Raw genomic sequence first — 15,456 nt, forward strand, 5'->3', positions numbered from 1 at the left:
AAGAAAAATATTCTGAAGAGTTAAATGTGTTTTCTGCATTCTCTAAAATTTTACCACCTTTTAGAAGACAGCTTATACAATGGAAACAAAAGCTTTAGAAATCGAGTCTTTACTTACTTTGTGTAATAAGAGAAAAATTAATAAAAATAATATTACATGTGTCTTTTACAGAAATATCTACTGCAAGATGTTGACATTGAAGATTTGGATAGTGCAAGCATTGTTTATTTTCTTCACCACTGAATCTGTAGGTAAGGCTCATGAAATACCCTACCTCCCAACCTCACAAATTAGGTTTATATATTTTTATGTAATTATATAATTATAATTTGACACGAAAAGTCACCCAGTAATCCTAAATTCTGTCTAGGTATACTAACAATAACTTTAAGGTGGGAGGGGGAAAATACGTTGTTGGTTTTTTGGTTGTTGTTTAATATATAGGAGAAAATCTGTTAACCTTTAGCGCTTCGTTTTTTTAATGGCTGTTCAGTGTTCAGTGACACCTTTAGCTGAATAAAAGGTCTGAAGCAGTACTGCTCAGACTGATCCACAGCCTGATGCCTTTGTTACTAGTTCACAATGAGATAAGTACAGAAATTAAGAATAAATGTTTAGAAACTCTTAACAGTTTGACATAGCGGTGACATCCAAGCATGTGATCATTGGACTTACCTCATCAAACATGGTATAGAGCGAAAGTATAAGTCTGTGAAAGATTGAGGATAAAAAACCAAACTGATCTTTCATCACAGATAGTTTGAAAAGCACTGCCATAAATCACCCTTTCTAAATCCGGGAACGCAGCTTCTTTTTGAACACTTTAAGTGACATAAAACTTATTTTGAAAAGTTTTTTTTTTTTTTTTTTTTTTTAGGGTGGTATAATTTTAATATATTTTATGTAAGCCTTATGATAACTGCAAGACAAAAATCTATGGCAAAATACACAAAAGAACATAAAAAAGAAATATACTGATGCCAAAAGTCTTCAAATGGCAAAAAAAAAGTAAGAATCAAGGAACAATGAATATACAAAACTCCATAAAAAAATGAACAAAGTGGTTATACTGTCATTACACATATTTTGAAAAGTTTTGTTATTTAGAAATTTTTTCCTCATTCTTGAGCCCAAATTTTCCTTCTTGTAATTTTTTCCCATTATCCTTAATTCTAGAGTAGTCCCACTTTCTCTTCCCACTGTTCAGCTCTTGAAAAATATCGAAGGACTGCTTTCATGTGTCTCTGAGGCATCTCCTGCCCAAACTAAACTTACCCAGTGTCCTAATTATTCTTTATAGGACTTGACTTCTAACTCTATATATGCTGATTACCCTTCCTGATTCTTCTCTTGGTTGCCCATAGCCCATTTGAAATAGACCATCACACCTCTCACACTTACCAGCTGTAGGACTAGGCCAGTTGCTTGATTTGTGTCAGTTCCCTGATCTATAAGATGGAGATAATAATGGTTCCTGACTCCTATGGATATTGTGAAAACTATATGAGTTACTATACTGAAGACATCTGGACAGTGCCTGGCCCACAGTAAACATTATAAAAAGGATAGTAATTATATGATTATTATTGAGGTTTGAATAAAATGCACTTAAGAAAAAAGTGAATTTAATATACCAGAACTGGACATGGTCTGAATATAGTGATTTTATTATTTACTTTGATCTGAACATCATTTTTATTTAATCAGCATAGTTTTTGCCAGCTAAGATAGACCATAGTTTTCATGGTAAGCTACTGGTCAGTGAAAATTCTTAGGTTTTCACATGGATTACTTTTAAGCCATTTCTCCCTTACTGTATGTTTATTTAATCTCAGCTTGAGTAAGAGATATTATCCTCTCTAGCAAGTTTCATTATATTAGTTTTGGCCTGTTGGTCTAATCTTTTAAAATAATTTTAATTCTAGTATTACCGTCCAAAGTGTTGGCAATTCTTCATAGTCTTGTCCTTTGCTAATTTGATATGTGTGTGTGTATATGTGTCTGTTTTCTGCCGAATTGTTAAAAACATGTTCAGAATAGCAGGACTACATTATTGCTGCCTCAGAAATTACTCAAAAACTTCATGGCTTAAAATGACAGTAATTATTTCTCAGGGTTTGTGTGTGTCAGAAATAAAGTTGGGCACAACTGGACTGTTTCATCTTTGCTTTGTGATGTCCGAGGCCTCAGCTGGAATATTCGGAGATTGGTGACTAGAATTATCTGAAGGCACATTCATTTACATGTCTAGTATTGATGCTGGCTGTAGGCTGAGGGCTTTGCTAGGCTTGTTGGCCAGAACACTATATGTGGTCTCCCCTTGTGGCCTTGGCTTCCCTGTAACGTTGGTAGGTTCCAAGGACAAATGTCCCAAGAGAAAAAGAACGGTAGTCGAAAGTTGTGTTCTTTTCATAGTCTGGCTAGTCACATAGCACATTCCATTGGCTGAGGCAGACATAAGCACCCACACAGATCTGAGGGCAGAAGGGGAATATTGACCCTATTTCTTTGTGTTGGGGGTATCGGTCACATTGTAAGAAGAGCATGTGGTATGGGGTAAATACATAGGTATGACCATGTTTGGAAAATATAGTCTACTGCAAGGACTTCAGCATATTCTACTTAAGATCTCTCTGACTTTTTTTGGTAGTATTTTTTATATATGAGTTATCAACCAATTAAGAATCTCTTAGTTTGAACCTATGAAATTTCTTTTTTTTAAGGATTTATTCATTCATTCATTCATTCATTCATTCATTCATTCATGAGAGACACAGAGAGAGGCAGAGACATAGGTGGAGGGAGAAGCAGGCTCCCCATAGGAAGCCAGATGCAGGACTCAGTCTGGGGGCTTCAGGATCACGCCCTGAGCCATTGGCAGGCACTCAACCCCTGAGCCACCCAGGCATCCGAAACCCATGAAATTTCTATTTTTGTAGATCAAGGACAGCCAGATATCAGCAGTTTTGTAATGTTTAGCTGTTATCTGTTATGGTATATACTAACCTGTATTTCTTCATCTTGTCTGAATAATTACCCCAACTAACTTTATCAAATGCTTTTTTAAAATTAAAATGCTCTCAGGACGCCTGGGTGGCTTAGTGGTTAAGCGTCTGCCTTTGGCTCAGGGTGAAATCCTGGAGTTCTAGGATTGAGTCCCACATCAGGCTCCCTGCATGGAGCCTGCTTCTTCAAGAACTCTGCCTTATGTCTTTGCCTCTCTCTCTCTCTCTCTCTCTGTGTGTGTGTGTGTGTGTGTGTGTGTGTGTGTCTCATGAATAAATCAATCAATAAAATTAAAATGCCCTTTTTATAATTTAATCTCAAATAGCCTGGTAGCCCTGTAAAAATTAGATAAATTTGGCATAGGATGATTAATGAGCCTATGTTTCACTTTGGAACATTTGCTCATTTCTAGTATTTCTCTTATTCTGTGTGATTAAAAATGACTAAGTCTGTAGTTACATCTTATGTTCTTTAGTATTTTAAACTATATTTCATATTTACTGTTCCTTATTACTTTCTCTAAATCACAGGAGTGATTTTACCAAGGAATAAAGTGAGGTCTAGGGAGTTGTAAGGACTGACTCAGTATTACAGGGTAACTTATTAGTATACCATAAGATGAAGTTGCATACATTTGGCTGTGTAGAGTAATATGTACACTGGGATTTAGTGTAGACATATATAAATAATAGTAAGGTCATATAAACAGCCCATAAGTTTTGAAACCGAGAAATACACATTCCTACTTTGGGCATTATAGGTTTTATGAGAGGTTCTGGGATTCCATTTGAGAGTATAGTTTTGACCTAAAAAACTGTTTTTAATTCTTCCTGCTGATTTTGAGAGAACCTTCCAGACCCAGTCAGTGTGACTTGATTGTCTCTGGAGAGTAATAATAATGATGATAGGCTACCATTTATTATTGGTAGACTGCTGAATACCAGGCATTGTTATAGATGCTTTACATAAGTAATTTTTAATCTCAAAACTCTTTAAGATAGCTTTTATTAACTTCATTTTCCAAGTGAAAAAACCGAACCTCAGTTAGAATGGGTAATCACCGAAGAACCCATCGGCAAATAGGGTTCGCTAGGGAAAGCTGCCTTATGCTTCTGGGCAGTGAGACTAGAATCATGCCAAGTACTTAGGATTTTATCTTGATGATAGTAGGTAGCCATTAAATAATTTAAAATAATTCAAATAGGAAATGGCATGATCATTTTGAACAGTAACTCTGATAGCAGTATATAGGGTAAACTGGAAGGAGGTCAGACTGCAATATAATGGCTTGAACTTCAGTAGGCAAAATATGGTTGGGGGTAAAGAAGTTGATAGACATATTAAGAATATAGAACCAACAAGATTTCAAGTGATATTGTTAAGTTGGAAGTTGGAAGAGATGTAGAAGGTGACTACAAGATATCTGGCCTAGGTGACTGGATATAAATAGTGCTGTTAGCAGAGGTAGAGAAATAAGAATAAGTTTGAAAGGGACTGTGATGCTTGTAGTTTTAAAAGTATTTATCCTTTTTTTTTTTTTTTTTTTTTTTAATATTTGAGAGTGGATGGGTGAGTGAGGGGAGGGGCAAAGGGGGAATCTCAAACAGACTTCCCACTGAGCACAGAGCCTGATGTAGAGCTCAGTCCGACCACCCAGGAGATGACAGCCTGAGTCAAAACCAAAAGTTGGATGTTCAACCAGCTGGGCCACCTAGGCACCCTTTAGATGTGTTCATCTTAAAGAACTTAGGGCTTATCTCAGATAGATGTGTCTCACAGGTTACTGAAAACAGTAGGAACTTAGAGCTGGAGATAGGAATCTAGTTATCATCAGCATGGAGTTAGGTGATAGTTAAAGCATATAGTTGTGGTATACTTATTTTTTATACAGGCTGATTTTTTGTTTTTTAATATGGGATTTTACCCCATTCATTTATTGTTAAAACTAATATATTTGGCCATCTTGTTCTTTAAAGTATTTTTTTTTTAATTTTTATTTACTTAGGATAGTCACACACAGAGAGAGAGAGGCAGAGACACAGGCAGAGGGAGAAGCAGGCTCCATGCACTGGGAGCCCGATGTGGGATTCGATCCCGGGTCTCCAGGATCACGCCCTGGGCCAAAGGCAGGCGCCAAACCGCTGCGCCACCCAGGAATCCCTCTAATGTTTTTTTGTTGCTCCCTTGCTGTTTCCTTTGTTGTCTGAATTTTGATAAATGAACAATGTATAATATCTTCCCTGGCCCCATCCACACCCAACAGCATTCAGGACCAGAGAGGAACAGAGCCTACCACTGCCTGTTTGCTGGGGGGGTTTAATTTAGACCCTGGGACAGGAACAGATTGGTGGTGGAGTAAGTATGAATCATGCTGTAGACAGTCTGTGTTTCCTTAAAGTGAAGTTAGAATATTATAAAGAGGGCTAAAGCTAGGATAGATTTTTTTTCATCAGCCTTATAATTTGTATATTTCTTTACAAATCAAGGCACTGAATTCTGGCCATATTATTTTTTCACTGTGTATTTCTTTTTTCCTGTCTTTCAGAGGTAGTTTAGTGAAGATTGAGGGACTGCATTGATATGAAGTATCATTTTATACCAGAATAATTCAGTCCATTTTTATATTTTCTCTTGTTCCTTTTCAGGTGAACTTCTGGATCCGTGTGGCTATATCAAACCTGAATCTCCAATTGTACAACTTGGTTCTAATTTCACTGCAGTTTGTGTGCTAAAAGAAAAATGTATGGATTATTTTCATGTGAATGCTAATTATATTTTCTGGAAAACAAACCATGTTACTATTCCCAAAGAACAATATACCATCATAAACAAAACAGCATCTAGTGTCACATTTACAGATATATCTTTATTAAATATTCAACTCACTTGCAACATTCGTACGTTTGGACAGATTGATCAGAATGTTTATGGAATCAGAATAATTTCAGGCTGTAAGTTTTATTTTGTTTTTGTTTCATTTCAAACTTTGTTTTGACTACTGAATTGCGTTTGTAATGTCTGGTTGGTCTTTAGGTAATGCATTTATTTGTTGGTTCATTGGCTTTTGTACATACTTGTTTTAAAAAAATATGTTTTGAAGTAGGACTCCATTTGCATCACTAATATACAGAAAGCCTGAAGAGTAACATAAGATTTGTATCTTTCCTGAAAGCCAAGTATCTGTCAGTTTTCTGGAAAAATGTTTTTACATGAGACCTGCAAAAAAGTAGTGTTAAATTGAAACTTCTGAGTGTATTCATAGTAACTTTTAGTATCCTTCAATTGCTGAGAAGATGCACATTTAAAGCAACTATCTGAAGAAAGTGAATAAATACTGGACAAAGTCCTTCTGTGTCATTATAAATAATATGATCCAAGAGTGGACTGTCAAATTTTTGGATCCCCAAAACCATAATTTGGTATTTGCTTTTCCTCCAGCAGAGTTTCAGAAAACAATAGGAAGAGAAGTATAAGTGAATCATACGTTTCCATTTAATTGCCTCTTACTAACATGCAGTATTACTTTTTAAAATACACTTCATGGAGAATCAGTAAATATTATTACTTATAAATGAAAGCTGATTTTATGTAGAAAATTAATTTGAAACATGCTAGTTAGTGATAGTTACAGAAAATGTGTATTAACCTAAAAATAGAAAAGATTAAGTTTTTAATTACTAATCTTTCTTTATGTCCATACGTTTTGCTCATGTTTGGTTTTTTCATCTAATTTAGGTTACAAATGTCTTGGGTAGTATATAAATTGCATATTATTTGTGGATATAAAGCTTTTTGAAAATTGCTCATTTTTCCCTTTTAGTGCCACCAGAAAAACCTACAAATTTGAGTTGCATTGTGAATGAAGGAAAGAAAATGATGTGTCAGTGGGATCCTGGAAGGGAAACATACCTGGAAACAAACTTCACTTTAAAATCTGAATGGCAAGTTTTTTATTTTTGTGTGTGTTAAACTTATAAAGTTAGTAATTTGTGCTGGAGTTTCTTTTTCTTCAAGTGGAAATATTAAATGCATATTTTTGTTTAAGCTTTTATTTTAGAACATCTGAAACATATAAAAATAGAAAGTATAATAAATTCCCATGTGTTCATCATCCAGCTTTAGTAACAATCCGCTCATGACCAGTCTTATATACCCCACCCCAAATTATCTTAAAGAAAATCATATCACCATATCATCTCATCCATAAATATTTTAGTTTATATCTTAAAAGATAGGGATACTTTTTTAAAACACATAACTATATACCATTATACCAAAATATAATTGAAGATACTTTAATTGTTGCATTTTCATTTAGTACTCCTCTTTCCTCAGATGTTTCATGAATAGATGTATATACATATTTTTAAATTTTTTTCTTTGGCTGTAGTTGACAATGTTATAATAGTTTCAGCTGTACAATGTAATGATTCAACTTTTCTATGTCTTAGGCAATACCACAACATAGCTTCTGTCATCATATAACACTATTAAAATATTATTGACTCTATTCCTTATGCCGTATCATGAATATATGTATATATTTTTACAAGTTACCAAATCACAGTCTAAATAATCTCCATGCGTTGCAAATTGATAATGTAAATCTAAATAATCTCCATGCATTTCTCTTTCTTTTTCTTTACAATTCAGTTGTTCAAGTAACAGTTATACATTGTTTAACATACTCCTCTCTTTTTTTTTCCTAGAAATTGCTATTAGATCTAGACACTTGATCAGATTTGGGATCCTTTTTTTCCCCAAAAATAATTCATAGGGGTGGTGTATACTTCTAATCAGGAACACCACATAGTGTTTGATTCTTTTTTCTCCCCTTTTGCTGCCTTTTTTTTTTAGGTGCACGCCATATTTTATCACAATTTAAAGTGGAGTAATAAGCAATTAGACAATGTATATCTACTATTTTTGTCAGTCATTTTTATCTTTTCTAGTTTTATTGTGAAATCCTTGATATACATTACTGTATAAGTTTAAAGGCATAGAGAATGGTGGTTTGATTTACCTAAATTGTGAAGTGATTACCACAGTAGGTTTAATCTAACATTCATCTTTTCGTATAGACATAATAAAAAAAAGAAGGGAAAACTTTTTCTTTGTTATAACTCATAGGATTTATTCCCTTAACATCTTTCCTATGTATTATACAGTAGCTCTCTTTTCTTTCACTTTGCATAATGTCTTCAAAGTATATCTCTGTTAATGCAAATATAGGATTTCCTCATTTTTTTATGGCTGAATAAATAGTATATTGTATGTTACCACTTTTTTATCCATTTATCCATTTTTATCCATTTATGATGGACGCTTCAGGTTGTTTTCATGTCTTGGCTGTTGGAAGTAATGTTGCTATGAATGGGGCTTGCGGTGGGGGAGGTGGTGGTGGTGGTGCTGATACCTTTTTGAGTTAGCAGTTTTGATTCATTTGAATGTATTCCCCAGAAGTGGAATTCCTGGATCATGGCCACTGTATTTTTAATATTTTTAGGATCTTCCATACTGTTTTTCATACTGGCTATAGCACTTTACAGTTTCACCAACAGAGCATAAGGGAACCGTTATGCTCCACGTGCAGACCAACATTTGTTATCTTTTTCATGATGACCAGTCTAACAGGCTTGAGGTGATACATCATTATGGTTTTAATTAATATTCTTCCCATGACAGGTGATGTTGAGTGTCTTTTCATGTACCTATTGCCCTTTCATAGATCTTTGGAGAAATGTCTGTTCAAGTCTTTTGCCAATTATTTATTGGAGTTATTTGGTTTTTTGCTGTTAGTTGCATGAGTTCTTAATATATTATGAATATTAACCCCGTATTAGGTCTAGGGCTTCCAAATATTTTTTCCTATTCTGTAGGTTGCCTTTTCTCTTTGTTGATGGTTTCTATGTGGATTTTTAGTTTCATGTAGTTCTACTTGTCTATTTTTATTTTTGCTTGTGCTTTGAGTGCTGTATTCAAAAAATTAGTACAAAGACCCATGTCACAGAGCTTTATTCCTGTGTTTTCTTCTAGGAGTTTCATGGTTTGAGATCATACATTTAAGTCTTTAATCCATTTTGAGTTAGTTTTTGTGAATGGTATGAGATAGGGGTATATTTCATTCTTTTATATGTGAATATCCAATTATCCCAGCACTAGTTATTGAAAAGAGGCTCTTTTCCCACAAGTATTCCTCTTGGCTCCCTTGTTAAATATTAATTGGCTTAATTAGTTGAAGTATGCTTGGATTTATTTCTCTCAGTTCTGTTCCATTGGTCCATTTGTTTTTATGATAGTACCATACTGTTTTGATGACTTTAACTGTGTAGTATAGCTTGAAATCAGGTAGTGTGATGTCTCTGGCATTTATTTTTATCAGGATTTTTTGACTATTCAGTCTTTTGCGTTTCCACATAAATTTTCAGAGTGTTTTTCTCTATTTTTGTAAAAAATTGGAATCTTGGTAAGGACTGCATTGAATCTGTACATGGCTTTTGGTGGTAGTAACACTTTAACAATATCAATTCTTTGAATTCATTAACACAGGGCACCTTTGCATTTATTGCATCTTTGATTTCTTTCATCAGTGTCTTATTTTTCAGAGTAGAGATCTTTTACCTCCCTAGTTAAATTTATTCCTTTTTTTTAAGATTTTATTTATTTATTCATGAGACACAGAGAGAGAGAGGCAGAAACACAGGCAGAGGGAGAAGCAGGCTCCACGCAGGGAGCCCGATGTGGGACTCGATCCTGGGTCTCCAGGATCAGACCCCTGGCTGAAGGCGGCGCTAAACTGCTGAGCCACCTGGGCTGCTGATTTATTCCTATTTCTAACAAATCTTTTGGTTGATATTTTTTGTTTTTCTGGTACTAAGATTGAGCACTGGTTTCAGTTGTCAGCTTGATCCATTTGTTATAAAATTTCCCTTTTTTTTTTTTTTGCAAGGACAGTTTTTGTTTATTGGACTTGGCTTTTTTTTTTTAAGATTTTATTTATTTATTCATGAGAGACACAGAGAGAGGGGCAGATTCATAGGCAGAGGAGAAGTAGGCTCCCTGCAGGGAGCCCAATGTGGGACACCCAATGCAGGACTAGATCTGAGGACCCTGGGATCACACCCTGAGCCAAAGACAGATACTCAACCACTGAGCCACTCAGGTGTCCCTGGACTTGGCTTTGACATGAGTGACACATTCTGCATACCCTAGTACAAATTGATCATAAAACAGTTCTTGGCACAATTTTTTATCAAATATAAAAGCTGGAAGAACTTTTTAGTGAATGTTTACACAGACCCATCACATATGTCATACAATTAACATTTTACTATATTTGCTGTATCATATATATGTTTATCTATGCATCCTTCTCCCCACCTATCCATCTTTTTTTTTTTTAAATGTATTTTAAAGTGATTTGCAGGCATTAGTATAATTCATCCTTAAACACTTTGGTGTTAACATCACTAATTAGATGTAATTAACTAGATATTTACATGTACTTTTTTGGTTTTTGGTAAAATTTATGTGTATCTTAAAATATACTTACATACCTTATGTGTATTAGTCAGTAACTTTTGACTAGTACAGTTATGTAACTCAGACCCTTACCAAGGTATAAAACATTATTCATACCCCCAGAAACTTCCCTCCTGCTCCTTCCCAGTCTAATCCACCCCCATCTCACGTCATCCCACAAGACAACTACTGAAATGATTTTCTTCACTGTAGATTTTTGCTTGTTTTGAATGTCCTGTAATGTAATCACACAGTATATACTCTTCTGTGGAAGGTTATGACTCAGCAAAACGTTTTGGGATTTAACTATATTGCTTCCCATTAGTTTTTCACTTAAAGGTTTGAGATTTTCATTGATCATTATTTGTATATGAGGTACAAAATAGTGGTATTCTTTTTTTTAAAACCTGATATACTTAAAACTTTCTTTTATTACCTGTTGGTTATCCTGAGGTACATTCATATAGAGAAGCAAAATGGTATTAATGTTTTCCCTTTCTAACCAGTTTTATAATGAGTTAGCATCCTCCACAGGTAGATAATGAAGGGTTATTCCCTTCATTTTGAATTCATATTAAGATATATTTGAGGTGTTTCAGTCCATTACCATTATTTTTATTGATACTTATATTGTCCCATCTTTGGTTTGTAGGAACTTACTCAGATTGGCTTTTCCTTTTGACTTCACTCATTAGTCTTGACAGCTTCCTTCATTTCTGATATGACATGATTTTCCAGTTTCATCTTAGTATATATGTCTTGCCCCAGACCTAAAATCAACCATTTCCCAAGTAGCCATGATTCCATTTAATACGAAATACTATTTAGAGACTATCTATTGTCTGGGTGCAAGGGGAGCTTACTGCTACTGGGTTGTTCTTTCTGAGCTTTTTCAGTAGAAAGACCTAGAAAATGTTTTTAAGGTAAAATATATCATGTACTAATACTGATGTTTCTAGTTTAAAATCTGGACTGTTTTTACTTAATTTCATCCATCTAACATCTACATCTCTTTTTTTCTGTGCTGAAAACCTCTCCAACAGCACCAATATAATTCATTTGCTTTATCTCATAGTAAACATAACAGCTGCAGAATAGTAATGCCAGTAACAGCACCAACAATATGAATACTAAAAAGAATTTTAAGATTGTTTTTATTCCACTAAGGATATAGTTAAATTACTGTTTTAAATATACTTAAAATAGTTTCCTATGTGTTATAATACCAACTCAATGGAAGAGTTCATTTGTTCATTTTACTTTTGATTTTTAGGAATTTTTAAATTAAGATATAATTGATATACAATATTTTATTTGTTTCAGGTGTGTGTACATCATAGTGATTCATAAAAGTTTCCTGTTTTGTGGTTTTGACTTGCTCTTTTATTTAAAAACTATGTGTATTTTTTTTAACTGATACATAATTTAAATATAAATGAGTAAATAGTAGTATCACTTGAAACTTTTTTGGTGATAGAAATCAGAAAGCTTTGCCTCGGTTTGACTGCAAAGAGGCTAATGGGATTTTTCTGGGGTTGACAGAAATTTTTATCCCTGTCCCCCTAGCATATTGTGTTTAGAAAAAACATATTGTACTTAAAGAAAGGCATTGCAGGTAGTTTTCTGGAATGGAAAGAAATAGTAGTAAGATTACAGGAAATAGATGATTTTTAGAGAAGTATCATTGGGGATAGAGCACAGTATTCTAAATGTAATAGTGTTCTTGGAGTAAAAATTCAAAAATAATGTGTTTTAAAATATAGATCAAACTCAGTTTTAAAGGAAAGCATATTTTTAAGAAATTTTATTTCAAGCTGTAATAATCTGGGTCTCATCAAGTAACCTTTTTCACTCTAATTTTTTAGAATCTATTTTTAATGACTGATTCTTCCATTTTTGTATTTAGGGCAACAGAGAAGTTTGCTGATTGTAAAACAAAACGTGACACACCCACCTCATGCACTGTTGATTATTCTCCTGTGTATTTTGTCAACATTGAAGTCTGGGTAGAAGCAGAGAATGCCCTTGGGAAGGTTACGTCAGATCATATAAATTTTGATCCTGTAGATAAAGGTAGTTATAAACCTGAATTTTAGAACTTATTAGGATATATAGAGTGGCTTATTAATTAAAGTGGTTTTTATCCAATAAATAAATAAAGTGATTTTTAAATTTTAATTAATATAGAAACAAGCACTTACTATCTTAGTGACTTTTAAAAATTCATTTTATCAACATTAAAAATAATCTGGAAAAATCTCAATAATCTAACTGTACTTACAGCAGTTTTCACTTTGAATGTTACCTGTTAGTATTTATGCAATTTTCAAACATTTTATAACATAGTAGTCATAGTATACATGTTTGATTTTTATTGTCTTTTTCTATACATATATCATAAATACTTTTGATAACTGAACCTAAAAAGATTAACGAGCATATAATAAATTGGCAAAGAAAAGTAAGATTTCTTTAGAAACCTTTGCTCTTCATTATATTAGTATGACATTGCATTGTTTTCAAAAAAATTAGTTCATTTGGTAAGAATGAATATTGTGAAATAAAGAAAATATAAGAAGTATGTTCGATTTTATGTAAGAAGTTGTAAAAATAAACCATGATAAACATTCAGATTTATTTTTTTTCTTTAGTGAAGCCCAGTCCACCACATAATTTGTCAGTAAGCAACTCAGAGGAACTGTCCAGTATCTTAAAATTGACATGGATCAACTCAAGTATTCAGGGTTTTATAGGACTGAAATATAACATTCAGTATAGGACCAGAGATGCCTCAACTTGGAGTCAGGTAAATTGCAAGTTTCTGTTTATGCAAATAGTCTTGCATCCCTCTAACCTAAAAGTCTCAGTGTCCTAAGATTGTGGTTATATGAAATATTTTGCTTGACATCTCCTCTTGTTCTATATTTCATAAGGGCAAACAGGAGGACTTTCAGATAAAAAATAGAGTTTTACTGAGTACAGTAGCTTTTAAGAGAAGTATGGAAGCGATACAAGGTGATAAGGAATAGTATTTTTTTTTAAGGTTTTATATATTTATTTGAGAGAGAAAACATATGGGCTGGGGGGAGGGGCAGAGGGAGAAGCAGACTCCCCACTGAGCAGGGAACCCAAGGTGGTGCTTGATCCCAGGACTCTGAGGTCCTCACCTGAGCCGGAGGCAGACCCTTTGACTCAGCCACCCAGGTACCCCAGAAATAATACTTTTGATGGAAGGCTAAAGGAACATAAAAAATAAGCATATTAAGTGGGGGAATATATGAAGAGATTATATAACTAAAGTAGAGTAGGGGTTGGCAAACTACATCTGCAAGCCAATTTCAGCCTGCTTTGTTTTTATAAATAAAATGTTATTGGAACACAGCCACACTCTTTTTTTAATATTGTCTTTGGCTATTTTGTGCTACAGTGCACAAGTTGAGTAGTTAGAGCAGAGACCATATGACCCATAGCATAAAGTATTTACTATCTAGCCATTTTTAGAAAATTTGTCAACCTCTTAGTAGAGGAAGGAGTTGTTGGGAACTTATAGGACTGAAAAGGAACAGTGAACCAAAGATGATGCTGTCACCGAAAGAAGTGCTTGGAACTATTTAAAAGACGATCACCATAGCTTTGTGCTCCCCAACGATATTCTTTGTTATAGCTTCATTTGTCACTAACAGTATGCTTTTGCTTTCTCTGGTTGCAATAATGAGCTCATAAGGGATTTGAGCCCATAACCTTAATACTTCTGCTCTCCTTTCCACTTATCTAAAAGGCTACTCAAAATAAAATTAGAAAAAGCAACAAATGAAAATGGCTCAATGCCTCATGTTTTACAGAGAGTATACATACCTGGACTTCAAAATATTTTTTGATATCATAGAATCTTAATTCTTTGATACAAAAAAGTTGATATACCTATTTTGTATTCAATATTGAAATCTCAGAGTAGTACAATCAGTTATCTATATATTCTCTTTTCCTGAAAACCAAGTTTATATACAATGATACCTTTTGCTTTTCTTGATTGAGCTGGATATCTTCCTTTTGCCTATCCAGAGCTGTACTCTGTTCTTCTCTACCTTACTCTGTCTTGGAATGCTGATCCGTGTGAATTTCATCTGCGGATTCACATTCTCTCTGGTTTCCTCATGAATATGGTTAGTGGGAGCCAGAGGGTCTGATGAAAGAGGAGGGAAGAAAAGTGAGATCAGCATATTTATTTTCCCTGCTTCCTTCCTGGAGCTGCCCATGTCTTTCAACCTAAGGCCACTGCTCCTCTCAAGTTAACCCCAACTGACTCTTCTCCCAGTTTCTGGTACCTCGCCTCATTGGGCCTACGGGTGATAATAGCTACAAGCCCCAAAGTCCTGACCACTGTCTAAGGTTTCCCTCCATTCTGCCCATACTTCCTTTAGTAAACTCTTCTTGAATTAAATTCTAATTGGAACATACCATCTTTTTCCTGCTAAGTGGTAGAGGCCCCATGGAAGAAAGAAAGAAAAATAAATGATTAATAATAGATACTTCCATACTTCCTAAATCTATTAACTTCACTAATTTAGACTGCTTTTGGACTTGCACTTATTTCTTTCCAGAGCTTGAGTTTATTCTCATTTCATTAAATCACTTTCTAAAATCTTAGGGAATTTAGGACCCTTACAATAAATACCACTGGATTTTTTGTTGGCTGATGTGCTTTGATTTCAGATTCCTCCTGAAGATACAGCATCCACCCGATACTCATTCACTGTCCAGGACCTTAAACCTTTTACAGAATATGTGTTTAGGATTCGTTGTATGAAGGAAGATGGTAAAGGATTCTGGAGTGACTGGAGTGAAGAAGCAAGTGGTATCACATATGAAGATAGTGAGTAATTAAGATATATGAAGAAATAAAGGTTTTGGAATTGCGGCTATGCATTG

General features: G+C 34.2%; 1 protein-coding gene across 5 annotated transcripts in view; it reads left to right on the forward strand.

Moving 5' to 3' along the window:
• IL6ST (interleukin 6 cytokine family signal transducer) overlaps positions 1 to 15,456 on the forward strand; it is a 52,680-nt gene that overhangs the window by 18,073 nt on the left and 19,151 nt on the right. For 4 of the 5 annotated variants that reach the window (XM_055331709.1, XM_055331708.1, XM_055331710.1 and 1 more), the window contains 6 exons: positions 172 to 251; positions 5,652 to 5,957; positions 6,827 to 6,947; positions 12,434 to 12,600; positions 13,179 to 13,333; positions 15,241 to 15,400. In XM_055331709.1, coding sequence (XP_055187684.1) covers positions 188 to 251; positions 5,652 to 5,957; positions 6,827 to 6,947; positions 12,434 to 12,600; positions 13,179 to 13,333; positions 15,241 to 15,400 — 973 coding nt within the window. In that variant the 5' untranslated portion in view covers positions 172 to 187. Of the gene's footprint in view, positions 1 to 171; positions 252 to 5,651; positions 5,958 to 6,826; positions 6,948 to 12,433; positions 12,601 to 13,178; positions 13,334 to 15,240; positions 15,405 to 15,456 lie in introns of those variants that run through there. The other variant, XM_055331712.1, reaches the window with a different exon arrangement.

The sequence above is a fragment of the Nyctereutes procyonoides genome, unplaced genomic scaffold (genome assembly GCF_905146905.1).
Source record: "Nyctereutes procyonoides isolate TBG_1078 unplaced genomic scaffold, NYPRO_anot_genome, whole genome shotgun sequence".
Classification (NCBI taxonomy): domain Eukaryota; kingdom Metazoa; phylum Chordata; class Mammalia; order Carnivora; family Canidae; genus Nyctereutes; species Nyctereutes procyonoides.